A 15,333-nucleotide genomic window follows, 5' to 3' on the forward strand; every position below is an offset into this window, starting at 1 on the left:
TTGACCTAGGAAAAAGATGATGCCTGTCCACCCTATCTAAGCTCCTTGTAATCTAATATAACTCTAATAAGTCAACACCCATCCTTTGTTGCACTAAAGCAGTGGTTTCCCAAACCTTTTCTTCCCACTCACAGACCACCTTCAGTAATGGCTATGCCATCTGTGCTCTTTGATTAGTAAGGGATTGCTGAAGGTGGGATGTGGGTGGGAAGGGAAGGTTGAGAATCACTGCTCTAGACCTAATTGTTACTGAACCATTTTGCTTGAGAAAAATTGTCATTGGCCTATTTCCTTTGGAGTTATGAAACGGTTCACATCATGAGTCAATGAGGGACGATTAAAACAGTGGTTTTCAATCTGTTTTTTCCCACTCACATCCCACCTTCAGCAATCCCTTACTAATCACAGAGCACCCATGGCGTAGGAATACTTGGTTCATGTGAGATGTTCTCCAATCTAGGCAGCATTCTGGCAAATCTCTTCTGCACCCTCTATAAAGCATCTGCAGCTTTCCTGTAATGAGGCGACCAGAACTGAATGTAATACCCCAAGTGTAGTCTAACCAGAGTTTTGATGTTTTCGATGATTGCCGAGCAATCTTAACGTCCGTGAAGCTGATCCAGGCTCCAGGCTTTTGACAGGACACTCATAAATATCTCAATGAGAGTACGGGCATTTTCTCCTCTTCGAGAGTCTTAATGACTAATACTAAAGCTTTCCTCAGCACTGCCTCAGAGTAGCAGCCTGGATCACCTGTTGGATTCTGCACAGTATCCTCAACCTTGTCTCTAGCTCTGGAGCATATGAACTACAGCACACGTTCCAATAAATTTTATCAATTGGAAAGTCGTGGGTTGGCGCAGAATGCAGACATGATTAGGAGTTCCATAGCTGTTCAGATAAACGTCATGTGTTGGAATCATTTGTCTATGACGGTAACTTGCATAGGATTACCAACGTAAAACCTACTAGGATGCACAACAGAGAAACAGGCCATTCAACCCAACCTGTTCATACCAGTATTGAGTTCCATATGAGGATCCTCCTGCCTCCCCACCTCTAAATCTATCCACGTAGCCACCACTCCCTCATACACTCTTCTAGCTTCATTTATAATGTATCTGGAGCAAACCATTCACCGTGGGAGTGAGCTTCACATCCTCACATTCTCTGGGAAATAAATTTGTTCTGAATTTTGGGTTCACATTCATTCTAGTTCTCGACAACCAGAAGCATTCTGTCTAAATCAAAAGGCACAAGCCTGGGCGGCAGTATGTGTTGTGAGGAGGAGGCAGATTGGCTTTGGGGGTGAGGGGGATCATGGACAGGCTAAGTGAATGGGCGTAGAAGATGGTAATTGGAGTCTTCCATGGAAAGCTTTGAAGCCATCACATTGGCAGTTTAAAAACAAAGGAAAGTAGATTTTTTTTTAAATGTTGAGAAACTGAGAAGTCGCTGTCTTCTGAGGGAGCTGGTGCTCTTGGACATGAATCGTTCACAGTTCACATGGAGTAGCGGCGGGCAGTTAGGAAGGCAGACAGTATGTGAGAGGGCATGAATTCAAGAGGAAAGGTTCCTCTTGCACTGATATCAGCTGCAAGGAGGCCACATTGTGTGTGTCTCTACACAACTATGATAAACCAAACACAAGAAGGGTTCACCAGATGGGGTTATGAAGAGAGGTTAAACTGACTAGACTTGCGATAGGTCATAAAAATGAAAATTGCTCTTGAAACATACAACATTCTTATAGGCTTGACTTGATACTTCAATGAAGTTTTTTTAAATTGAAAAAACAAGGGTCAGCCACTCAGAAGGGAGACGAGAAGAAATATCTTCCCTCTGGGGGCACTGAATCATGGGATGAGATTGTGGTGGAGGTTCAGACTCACCGTAGATGCAGATAAGATCAACAGATTTTTTTTGGATGATCTGGTGATCAAGGGATATAGAGTTCGTACAGGAACGTGGGATTGAGTAAAACAGTCAGCCAGGACCTTATTGAATGGGAGAACAGGGAGGGGCCTGCTGCCTTTACACCTCATGATAATAGTTATTGTCATACACATTGTACAATGTACATATGTACTGAAATTGGATCTTAGTATAAGCCCCGGTCCTATCTCCATCATGAACAATAATCCCAGTTAATCCTGATGATTAACCCTAAATCATGGGCACTCAGTGATTGGAGGGGGAGGTGGGGTTTCAAGAACCTGGAATTTAAAAATAAAACTAATTAATCATGGCCCCCATAAGACTTGCTTGGATTGTGACTAAAAATCCCAAGGTGTTCCCCACTTTCCTTCAGCAGAGGAAATTTGCCATCCTTAACCAGTGTGATTCCTGATACATCAATGGGGTTGACTTGGAAATATCATACATGGGACAGGCCCTTTGGCCCAACTTGTCCATGCTGATCACGGTGATATTCTGGGATCATCCCATTTGCTTGCATTTGGTCCACATCCTTCTGAACCTTCCAGTCCATAGATTTGTCCCAATGGCCTTTCAACATTGTAATTGTCCCAACTTCCATAGCTTCCTCTGGCAGCTCATTCCAGATCTGGACCACCCTCTGAGCAAAAATTTGCCCCTCAAGTCCTGGTTAAATCTTCCTCCCCTCCTTTTCAAGTCATCCAGCGAGGTGCTTCGTTCAAGTGCAATCAGGGATGGACAGGATTTATCCATGATAAATAAATAAATGTAGAAGTGACTTTGTTCCAACTGGCCACTCTCCTCCTGACCATCTCTCTCTCTCTCTCTTTCCACCAAACCAATTTACCATCTGTCTGCTACAAGAACCATTCCCCATCTCTGCCTTGTGAGTTCAGGCCAATACAGAGGGCAGCAGGGTGAAGGTTAAGGTTATAGTGAGGGTGAAGGTTAGGTTGGTAATGTGAGGGCAGTGGCATAATCATCCCTCATAGTACTCGGTCTCCCTTCTTGGAGGTTTCGTGTCATTGTAAACTGCCAAATTCTGTTGCCCCATGCTTTCAATACCCTGGACCTGTCCTTGGCTCTTAATGGAATTAGCACCTTCCCCCTCTCTCTGTGCTTGTTTCATGTCCAGAGCATCTCCTGGAGCAAGTTTCTGTTAAAGTGGGTGACTTGGTATCTGTTCTTTAGTAATCCCTCAGTGGATGGGCATTGGGTGTAATTGGAGAAGGTGTGGACCCAGCACTAAATTTACATTCATTCCCATTTTAAGAGTTGGGATTGAGGTTAGGGTGCAGTTATGGTTAGGGTTCAGGTTATGGTTAGATGGCCCTCCAAAAACCCACATCCAGGTGGCAAAGCCATAAATCACTGTCTTAAACCACCCTGGTGTGAATCCCATTAGTGATCCCAAGGATAAAGATTTCCCCATCTATGGATGTGAAAACAATGAGGGAACCTGGTATCGGGGGTCTGTCCCTCAATTAAACTAATTATTGCTCTTTGAATTTCCTCCTCAGAGTCAAAAAAAGACCCTAATGCCTTCGCCTTTAATGGGCACTCCACTTGTATTACAATTGTAAGGAATTAACATGCTGCCACCTGTGTCCTGTATCTTGTCCCGTGATAGTTCATGGACGGTGCCGGTAATGTCCTGGCGCAGTGTCAGGAGGATCTCCTCCAGGATGGAGATGCTCTTACAGTCTAGGTTAATGAAGAACTCGTACTCTCCGTTCTTGAGGTGGGATGGGCGTGATTCAATGTGAGTGAGGTTCACACCCTTCTCCTGCCAAAAAAAAACAGGTCCCTTGATGAAGGGAAGCCTTTTACATCGAATCGTCAACAACTCATTATGTTTACTACCTTGGCCACTGTTCCTGACAGTGAATACCCACAGTCTTACCATTCCGTGTGTGTGAAAACATCCCTCGCCCTTCAGTTTTGTAGCTGTGAAACCTTGCTTTCAACTCCTTGACGTACAGAACCCATTTTCTTTTGTCAATCTCATTCAAATATACCCAAATCTAAAGCAATTTTATTGCACAAACTTACCATCTCCACTGTGTTTACATGTTTTGCACTGAGGGCCTAACAGCACTGTTTCGTTGGCTTTTACTTGTACAATTGGATGATAATTTTTTTTTAAACTTTATTTAAAATTTTATGACATGAATAAAAAAAAAATTACATTTAAAGAAATAATAAAAAATAAGATAATAAAAATTAGAATACTACATCATTAAACTACACAAATTAACCCCCCCAATAATTATAACACAACATTAATCATCTAATTTAAAATTAGACCAACCCTCCCCCCAAAATAAAGAGTGAACAATTAATTAACAATATTGTAAATAAAATAGAAAAAACCCACTTACAAAAAAAGGATAAAACTTAACAACAAAAAAATTACTAACAACAAAAAAATATCAATACTAAAATAATACCCTTAAACATATATTTAAATCAAACATAATACATGTATTTAACAAATGAAATCCACTTTAAAACTAAGTTCAAATATTAAAATCATATATCAACCACATATCTGTTATTCAAAAAAATCATAATTAATAATACATAAATACAGAATTTCCATTAATACCAAGTTTTCTTTATAATTCATCGAGAGAACAAAAACATCCCTTATAAAAACAATCCTATAAACTTTTTATTCCCTTCCCCTCCCCTTATATAAAAAAGTTCAAACTCTTATAAAATTCTCCATATTCTTCATTTATAACATCTTCAAAATTCTCTATCAAAATTAACTTAATTTTATTAAACTCTTCTCCCTCAATGTATTTGTACTTAATTTTCTTCTTCTTCTTATCACCTTTCCCCTCATCTTCCTCTTCATCTAATTCAACATCCTCAATTTTTGACTTATTATCTTCTGTGACATCATCCTCTTAAAAAAGAAAGAAAAAAGAGAAAACCCCCCCCCCTCAAAAAAAGAGAAAAAAAAGGAGAGGAAAAAAAACCTACTAATTCCCTCTCAATTACAATCAAAACAAAGAGAGTTTTTAAAAAATAATTATTTATTTTAAAAAAATAATTTAAAAAAACCTTCACTTCTTAACCCAAAAATTAAAAAGAGAAAAAAACAGGTCGGAGGTCACAACTACCTCCTCCTGTTTAATCCGCCCAAAGCGGTAACTCCCCCAAAATATTGGGTGTGAGATAACTCACAGGTAGCTGATGACTTCTGGAAACTAGTGCCCACCCAGTTCCCTCTCCCAACTCCCATTTCATTAAACTATCATCATTATTTAAACTATTTAAGCTCTTCTCAAAAAAAGGATAAAAGATTTATTTTTTTAAATCAACGTTACCACTTCGGTCACCATTGCTTCCATTTCTTTTAAAAATCTGGATCCCACCTTACATCTCTACTCTCTTTGGAGACCTTGAAGGACTACATCGTTCCTGAAACTGCATGATTGGTAGAGACTAAGCAAAGTCCATAACCTCTTTAGGATTGTCAAAGAACTTTGGCTAATTTCCATCCTAAAAAATCTTCAGTACCGCAGAATACCTGAATGTTCCCTTATGACTTTTTTTCCACAACCGTTCTATCACAGAATTAAATTCGCGTCGTTGAAACATAATTTCTTGACTCAAATCTTGATAGAAGAAAACAGGATTATTCTGAACCATCAAAAAAGATCTATTTTGCTGGGCATTTCTAATAGCTGTACGTAAAATTGTCTCTCTGTCACAATAGTTTAAACAACGGATCAAAACAGATCTTGGATTCTGTCCTGAAAAAGATTTTCTTCTTAAAACTCTATAAGCATGTTCCAGTATTAAACCTTCAGGGAATTTATCCTGTCCTAACACTCGTGGAATCCATTCAGTAAAAATTTTTCTTGGATCTGGTCCTTCTATCCCTTCTGGCAAACCAACAATTTTCACGTTGTTCCGTCTAGATTGATTCTCCAAATAATCAACCTTTTTTGCTAAATTTTTATTTTGGATCTGCAATGTTTCAATTATTCTATTTTCATCTTGCAGTTGATCCTGTGCATCGACTAAACCTTGATCACACATTTCAAATCTTTCAATGGTTTCATGCTTAAAAGCTCCATTAATGACTTCCGCCATCGCATTAATCTTGGAAATAAACAGGTTCACAAAATTAGCTAAGTGACTCGATACAGAATATATCTTATCTTCAAGATCCTTAACAGACATTTCAACAGAAGTAGATTCAGGCATAATGGGGTCTTGCTGTTCCTTAGAGACCACGGGATCTTCTGTCCCTTCCCTTGATTTAGTATCTTTTCTAGCAGTTTGACTTCGTATAAAAATCCCTCTCAAAGTCCCCCCAGCAATGCCAGGAGACTGAAGATCAGAGTTATCTTTAAGCCAAATCTCTTTAATCATCTTCACTGAATCGATGTCTGGAAAAACCGTTGTAATTAAAGGTGCATTTTGCGGCGCCACCACTATAGCAGTCGAATGACAACTCTTTAACTCTCCAGCTGGTGGCGCCCCAGCTGATTCAACTGTCCAAGCCTCAGCAACAACACCCGCAGTGGCCACCGTGCAAAACACTGGCACCCGTCCAGCCCCTTGTTCTGAAAGCTGTTGAGTGCGACCTTCAGAGAGCCTCACCGGCTTAAAACGGAGCTTCAATGCCGAACTCTGCACGTCCTCCTCTGGATCCATTCTACGTTGAGTCCTGGCTTCTTGTAAACAAGTAGGCTCAGACAATTTCGGAAAATGTAGTTTTTTAACAGTCTGTTGATGTTTTCTTTTACCTTTTTTTTTGCAGATAAACCATTAGGCACTAATCGAACACCTCTTATTATTTATAAACTTTTAAAAGAACGTTAACGGGCACTTAAAGACCAAACAATAAATCAGAGTCAGGAGAGGTCTGGAAGGCACGTCTGTTCCCTACGCCATCTTGCCACACCCCCAATTGGATGATAAATAAAGTTGAACTCAATTGAATGAAACTACAATTTTCAGAACTTTATTTATATTTTAATTTCCACCTTTAAGGCACTGATGCCTTAATATCTTTCCTGTGATGTGGAATCCAACACTCAATCAAATGACAGAAACAAGGTGTAAATGGATATGCAAGAGACTGCAGATGCTGGATCCCAGAGCAAACCACTAACTACAGGAAGAACACAGCGAGTCAAGCAGCATCTGTGGAGGAAAAAGGATAGCTGACGTTTGAGGTCCAATACATGCTTCAGGACTGAGAAAGGAGAGAGGGAGTGCAAAAGGCTGCATATAGGTGGCACAACGTTATTCTAGCACCAGTGAAATTTGAATCCGACGCTGTATGTGAGGAGTTTGTACCTTCTCCCCGTGTCTACATCGCTTTCCTCCCCATGGAAAAAATCTGCTTCAGTCAAGCGAGAAAGATTGTAGTGTCATGCAACAAAAGCTGCAATGACTTTCTTCTCCCCTGCTCTTTTGTAACAGTAAAGTCAACAGGTCTCCTCTGCTGTACTGGCTAGAGGAATTTTCCACTGCTGAATGCATAATCGAACCACCCATGGCCATAAAGGTCATTGTCAACTGGATGACAGACAGTCTGTAAGGTGTTGTCAGCTGTGGCTCAAGGGGTAGAGCTTCATCAAAGTATACATACATTCCTGACTGAATCCACAAGTTTGAGCCAAATGATGCCCTTAATGAAGGGGAAACTGGTGCCCAAGTTGGTACTGGCCGAGTTCACAACCCTCTGTAATCTTTTCCTGTCCTGTGCTTTGGCACCTCTGTCCCAGACAGAATGCTCTCCACAGAGCACCTGTAGAAATTTGCAAGCGAATCTCCTCAAACTCCTAACGGAGTCTAGCCACTGGCAAGCCTTTTCCATGATTTCCCCATGTGATTTATTAATTCAGGAAATGTGGCCATTTCTGATGACCCTCGCTGGGGCATTTAAGGGGACAGTGAACATTCAACCATTCAGGGAACCAAAGACAGACCAGGTAAAGACAGATTTTCTCAGCTACAAGACTTTAATGAGTAAAATTTTGTTGTCTGTTTATAAATGAGTTTACTGGAGAGCACATGCATTTGGGAATAAAAGGGGTTGAGATCAAAACATGTGAAAAGAAAAATAAACATTTCTAAACACACCAAGCTGAGGGCATAGATCTGCATGCCTAGTTGCTTCAGAATTGTCTAATGAAGTGAAATGGGAGTTGTGGGGCGAAAGTCAAATGAGGAAGCTGATAGGTTGGATCACTGCCTGGCAGATGACCCCGCTGTGACACTTGGCAGGAAACGAACACCATGCTACATTACAGGCACACTGGCTCGAGTGTGTCTGGCTTTGAGAACATTCATGCTGCAACATACATAGAATGCAAACAATGTGTCAGGATTGTTGTTTGAAGAGCGGTCTCAAAATTGTTGAGGACATCTACCACCCCGCACGTAGCATCTTTCAGCTGCTCCCGTCAGGGGAGAGATCCAGGAGGATCAGAGCCAGCACCACCAGGCTGAGGATCAGCTTCTTCCCACGGGCAGGGAGAATGCTGAATGTCCAAAGGAACGGCTCACACTGACCCTCCAAGAGTCTACCATGTATTAAATAATAACTATTTTTACATATGTTTATACATACTGCATATGTGTTGCTTGTCTGTATGCTTGGTTTATGTTTGGTTCTGTGTCTGCACGTTTTGTTCCAAGAACCAGAGAACACTGTTTTGTCTGATTGTACTTGTACAATCAGATGATAATAAACTTGAACTTAAGTGCAAAGGTTTGAAAGGTAGAGTGTTAAGTAGTGTAGCCTGTGGTTGGGGGGACAAGAGCTCTTTCCTCTGGAAGAGGCTATGGGGAAGGGAGAATGTGACTAGACAGGTCCCAATATAATGAAGAGGTTAGTGGAGATAACAGAGAAGTCCCCATGTGTGTCAACGTTGACTTAAAGGCCACGGGGTTGAATTAGGAACTCATAAATTCATTCAGGAGAAGGTTCTTTACTTGAAACTTCTCCTTCCTGAACTTGGTAGGATGAGCAACTCACTATCAGTATCCTCTCATGGTCAACGTGCCCAGCAATGAGGCCCTAATCACAGTCGGTGACATTGGGTAGGACACTGTTCACACCCCCACCGCTCTCTGTGTGAAGAGGTTCACCCTCATGTTCCTCTAAGCTTTTCCCCTTTCACTCTTAACCTATGTCCTCTGGTTTGTATCTTACCTACCCTCAATGGAAAAAGCTGGTCTCTCCCCCTCATAATTTTAAATAACTCTATCAAATCTCCCCTCATTCTTCTACGCTCCAGAATCAATCCTACAGATAAGTCCTACCTGTCAACCTCCTAGTGAATCCTCTCTGCACTCTTTCTTATTGATATCATTCCTGTAGTTTGGTGACCGGAACTGCACACAATGCTCTAAACTTGGTCTCACCAATGTCTTATACAACTTTACCATAACATCCCAACTCCTGGGACTCAATACTTTTCTTTGTGAAGGCCAATTTGCCAAAAACCTCCCTTGACAACCCTATCCACCTGTGACACCATTTTCAGGGAATTATATATCCCAGACAACGCTTCAGGATGTTCTTCTCCAACTCTTCCTCCTAGAAGATACTTCAACCCTTCTTGATCTGGACTAACATTTCAGTGCCAGTCATTGTAACTCTCTACCCTGCCTTCCGATGACAGCTCGATAGAGGGCCATCATACTGCCTCCATTGTAACTCTCTACCTTGCCCTCCTCTTACACAGCTCAGGACTGTAGAGAGATGCACCAAAATTCCTACTTGCTACAACTCAAAAGATGTGTAATTATTCTAACCCAATAGGCCAAGCGACAGGACACGGGATAATAAAAATGTAAAGATAGTTAAATAACTATTCATAGCCTCAGCTCGTTAAAGAAAAAAAGTTGATCTATTTAGGTGCTTGCAGAAGAACCCTTCCCACTACACCAGATATAATGTGACACATTGTGGCGGCACGATTAGCACAGCAGATAGCACAACGCTGCTTCAGCGCCAGCGAACTGAGTTCAAATCCCGTGCTGTCTGTAAGGAGTTTGTACGTTCTCCCCATGTCTGCACATGTTTCCTCCAGGGGCTCCTGTTTCCTCCCATCTTTCAAAACATACCAGGGTGGGGGGCTAGGTTAATTGGGGTACTTGGGTGGGACAGGCTCGTGGGCTTGAAGGGCCTGTTACTGCGCTGCACGTCTACATATAAAATTTCAACTTAAAAGTAGGTCTCTGATCCATCAAGTGAACTTTTCCTATTACGGTTGGGGTTACTTTGCCCTCATGGTGACTGATACGAATGCAGCCTACCTCCACAGGCTGACCTTGGGTGAATTTGCACCAGAGTACAAATATTTACAATATTTTAGAACAGCAAGGCAAATAAACAGCTCGCACCTCTGTGTTTTAGAGTCGAGTTGAGACCAACTTCCAGAAGTGACACAACGGAGGTGGAGCATCAAACGTAAAAGTCCAGATGAGGGGCTCCATCCTGCAACCTCGAGCATTCCTTTTCTCCCTCCGACCCACTGAGTTCCCCAGTAGATTACTTGTTGCCACAAATATATTGCTTCCTGGTGTCTGACCCAAGACACTACAGTTTTCCTAGGCTGGGGTGTGGGGAGGGTTTGGGGATCAATTATTACTCCAGTTGACTGTGGAACAAGGGGAACAGGGGAGGTGGCCCATTGGCATCACAGGTATATTGGAATTTACAATATGAGACATTGGTCTTTGGTCACTAGCTCCAAACGTGTGAGTACCATAGAACATTACAGCACAGAAATAGGCCATTCAGCCTATCTAATCCATGCCGAACTATTTTTATATCTCGTCCCATTGACCAGCACTAAGACCATAGCTTTCTATATCCGTCCCAACCATGTCCCTATGCAAATTTTACTTAAATGCCAAAGTTGAGCCTGCATTTGCCACTTTAGCTGGGAGCTCATTCAACACTCCCACACTCCCTGCGAGAAGTTCTCCCTAATCTTCCCCCTAAACATCTCACCTTTCACCCTGAACAGCTGTCCTCTAGTTCTTGTTTCACCTAACCTCAGTGGAAAAGGCCTGGTTGCATTTACACATTTTATCCCCTCATCATTTTAATTACCTCCATCAAATTGCTCTCATTCTCCTTCGTTCCAGAGAATAAAGTCCTAACCTGTTTAACCTCTCCCTGTAACTCTGTTCCTGAAGTCCTGGCAACATCCTAGTAAACCTCTGCCCTCTTTCAACTTTATTGATGTATTTCCTGTAGATAGGTGACCAAAACTGCACACAATACTCCAGATTTGTCTTCACCAATGTCTTATACAACCTCGCCATAATATCCCAATTCCTGTATAGGTAGTCCCTCGGTTAAAATCATCCAATTTACAAATGACTCGTACTTACGTTTGAGCATGGCTGAGTCAGCATCGCAAGAGAGTAGCATACTGCAAATTGCAAGCATGGGAACAGACTTGAAATGGAAAAATTTGGATTCGAAAATCGCACCTGTACTCTTATTTCATCTGGTTTACAAGTGAGTCATGAACCAAGCGTTTGGTGACTCTTTACTGCCTTCCTTAGGTTAAAGGCAGCTAGAAATGAACAGGTGCTTCTTTGCAACTGATTCCACCTCCAAGTTTCACATGGCAAAAATCCTAATGCATCTTCACAGTATTTGTACTGTAGCAAATCAACCAGGGGATTTAAGGCCATTTTGGATGAGGAAAAGAAACCCTCTGTACAAACCTCCCTTGATGTCTACTTCAAGAAATTGACTTCAAACCCCCTCCCTCTCTCCCCGACTGGGAGATCCACACTAACAGGCACCCTCCAATTAGATGGCATTAACAATAAACTTCTCCAGTTTCCGTTACTCCTTCCCCCCCCCCCATCTATCCCTAAGTATCCTTTTCTCTATCTCTCCTTTTCCTTCTGTTTCCTCCAGCTCTGCATTCACAGAGCCACCCCCTCCCCCCACTATCAATTCCCACCTTTCCTCTCCTGTCCCCTGATCCATGTCTAATGTCTGCTGGTCCTTCTCCCCAGCCTTTTAATTCGGGCCCTGCCTGCTTTCTACTCATGCCTTGAAGAATGGCTCAGGCCCAAAACGTTGGTTATATCTCTTTACTTCCTATGGACGCTGCAAGACCTGCTGAGCTCCTCCAGCAGTTCTGTGTTTTTACTAAAAATGAAGTCGCACAGTTTATTCCAGTAGAAAGAGAGATCACAGTTAAATGGACGAAAATGATTTAGGATTATACTGGGAGATGAGCCTAAGTTGTGAAATGGTGAAACATATAAATGCAGGTATGTAGTCAAAGAGCAGTGTCTTTAGCAGAGGAATTTTAAACTTCATGCAGATTAGGATAAGCAATTTCATTCCTGTCTGCAAGGAGATGAATTTCTGCAATGCATTCAGAAAATATTTTCTGAACAATATATATTGAAATCAACCAAGGTGCATACATTTTTTTTTAGACATAACAGGTTCCATGATGCACAATTACACCCAATTAACCTATGGCCCCGGTATGTCTTGAACAGTGGGAGGAAACCAGACCTCCCCCCCAAGGAAAAACTCACATTCAAATTCCCTATAGACAGTGCGGAATTAAAAGCTCGGTCCCGATCACTGGTGCAGTAACACCGTTGTGCTAACCGCTACACCAAATGTGCTGCCCTTTGATAAAGAGAAATGAGTCAATAGTGAAGATTTAATTAATTATGATTGAAGTACGATGACATTCAAAGCAGTGTTTGAAAGGGAGAAAGAGAAGGTCATTATTTCAACTGTGAATCATGGAACATTACCTCATAGTAGAGGCCCTTTGGCCCATAATGTCATGCCAGCTCATGTAAACCTAGTAAACCTTCCCTAGCTCACAGCCATAACCTGAGGGAGCCGAGATGATGAAGTGATTCAGAAGCTACTCACAGTAAACCAGTGGATGACTAAAATTGCAGAGATCTGCAGGAAAGCAGTATACTGCACATCTCAAAAGAACAACAATTCTACTTGCCAATAAAAAAAAATCACAGACAAGCAAGAAACAATGTTAAATTCCAGGATAAAGCATTGTTATTTGGTCAAAACTGAAAAAGAGTTTGTTTGCTCAAGATTCCAGCCATCTACTGTCTTGATGCTTCGAAGTTCAAATTTATTATAGAGTACAACCGTGAGATTCATTTTGTGGGTCAGGCAGAATTTCTAATTAGCAACTGTAAATTGTACTCAAAGAAAGACAGAAATGTTAATAAAAGAAAGGACTGTCAACACACTGTGCAAATAATCAAAGGAACTCCATGGAATTGAAGGGGGAAGGTTTTGCCCTGATACCTCCACATGGGGATTTCACTGATAGTGACCGAGGTCAATTCAAAAACAATTAATCACTTCTGTGCCAGCAAATTGTAGCTTCATGAGTAGAGCAGCTCCCACACTAGAGGTGGTGAACTGACTGAAGAGTGGCTTGATTTGCAGGACAGAGAATCATCAGATTCCCAAATAAAATAGACAGGAACAATTTTCAATGCCGACCTTCGAGACTAATAGTGTTGGTTTGCAATGAACTTCAACAGGGATTACCTCAAATAGATGCAAAGCTTTGGCCAAAGCTCCGATCTCTTCCTTCAGTGAGAACATGACCGAGATTACATTGCCCTTGATGGATGGTTCCTCGAGGTACATGGATTTCTAGAATAGAGAAAATAAATTGCTTCAGATGGAAATGTCAGAATGGTGATCCTATGTCAAATCCATCTCCGGAACAAACACTGATGCAGGCAAAAGCTGGAAATCTGAAAAGAACCTCATTGTGTCTGTACCAACCGTAATGCTGATTTAAATTACTCCACCTGCCTGCATATGGTCCGCATGCCTCAGTTTCCTGCCTGTTCACATGTCTAAAGGCCACTTATCAACACTGCTATTCTAGCTGCTTCCACCTCCTCCCTCAACAGCCCACCACTCCAGGCATAAAAACTTTGCCCCACACATCTCCTTTAAACTTACCTCTCCCACACTGAAGTTATGCCCTCTGGTGTTTGACATTTCCACCCTGATTATTGACACATTCTAGTTATAAACCTCTATCAGGCCTCCCTTCAGACTCCAAGTCTCCAAAGAAAACAATTCGTCTCTCCTTGTGGACTCTCCAATCCAGGCCACTTCCTGGTGAACCTCTTCTGCCCCCTCTCAAAAGCCTCCACAGTTTTATACAGATGACACACAAGTTCCTGACTTTTATTCTAAATGCTCTGACATGAAGGCAAGCATGCCTACACCTTCTTTGCCATCCCATCTACTTGTGTTTTAACTTACAGAGATCCATGAACTTGATCCCAAGATCTTCAGGACATTAATGCTCCCAAGGGGCCTGTTAACACTTGACTGGATTAAACTCCATTTCTCTGACCACACCTCCAGCTGCTCTATATTGTGCTGTGTTCTTCAACAACTTTCTTCATTATCCTTCGTTGCTTTGTTGTCTGCAAACTTAACAATCACCTCTTGTTTTATAACTAAGGGTGTACTCATCTGCAGGTGTGCCCATCGATGTGTGTGTGTGAGTGTAGAAGTGTGTGTGTGCACACATGCGGAAGAGTGTGCATGTGTAGGAGTGAGTGTGTGTGGGTGTAAGTAATGAGGTAAAAGAGAAGGGGTGGGTAAAAGTAGAAATGACATTCAGGTTCCCAGTCTTGCTCTTATTACCTTGCCAATCTTTCCATTCTTCTTGAAAAATGCTGCATCCATTGAACTGACTTTGTTGCAAGACCAGCTGCCTGGCTTTGGAGCTGCTGTCACAAGGATCAGTCCCACTGTCTCCTCCAACTCCCTTCCAATCAGCAGTAAAGTGCCGGGATCTTTGGCCTGGCTCCTCAATGGGACATTTAATAGAACCTCGGGGCACACCCCTTCCATATGATTGACAGGTTCATTCCCCCTCCATCCAGAGCACTGAATCCAAAGTTCTCATCTTGTGTATCCTAATACTTGCAACATTTCAGTTTATTATGATGCAACCGCATATTTTACTTTGTAAAATAATAGGATCATCTGATGGAATTCTTTCAGCAGGTTACGATGATCAGTACAGCCTTAATTCTAAAAGTTGTTGCTTTCTACTCTTTCCTTGTTTCCATCCTCCTTCTCCCTATGATCTCCTGTGTCTACAAACCTTCAATTCTGGCCTCTCGAACACCCCTGATTTTTAATCCTTCCACCATTTGTAGCTAAAGCTTTGGAATGCTGTCCAAGAATGATTCCTGGAATGAAGGGATTAGCATATGAGGAACGTTTGATGCCTCTTGGACTGTGCTTGGTGTTCACACAGTTGGGGAGCCCTCACAGAAGCATTTAGAATATGGAAAGGTTAGCACAACATTATACAGCGCCACCAACCTGGTTTCCAATCC

General features: G+C 41.9%; 1 protein-coding gene across 1 annotated transcript in view; it reads right to left on the reverse strand.

The window, feature by feature from the left end:
* The window catches only part of LOC138751171 (phenylalanine-4-hydroxylase-like), a 30,651-nt gene extending 15,783 nt beyond the window's left edge, over positions 1–14,868 (reverse strand). The window contains exons 1-3 of the mRNA XM_069913226.1: positions 14,630–14,868; positions 13,505–13,612; positions 3,541–3,724 (exon numbers count right to left, since the gene is read on the reverse strand). Of these exons, the coding sequence (XP_069769327.1) occupies positions 3,541–3,724; positions 13,505–13,612; positions 14,630–14,839 (502 nt within the window). The 5' untranslated portion in view covers positions 14,840–14,868. The remainder of the gene's footprint in view (positions 1–3,540; positions 3,725–13,504; positions 13,613–14,629) is intronic.
* Positions 14,869–15,333: the final 465 nt, after the last annotated feature.

Source organism: Narcine bancroftii, unplaced genomic scaffold (genome assembly GCF_036971445.1).
Source record: "Narcine bancroftii isolate sNarBan1 unplaced genomic scaffold, sNarBan1.hap1 Scaffold_788, whole genome shotgun sequence".
NCBI classification, from domain to species: domain Eukaryota; kingdom Metazoa; phylum Chordata; class Chondrichthyes; order Torpediniformes; family Narcinidae; genus Narcine; species Narcine bancroftii.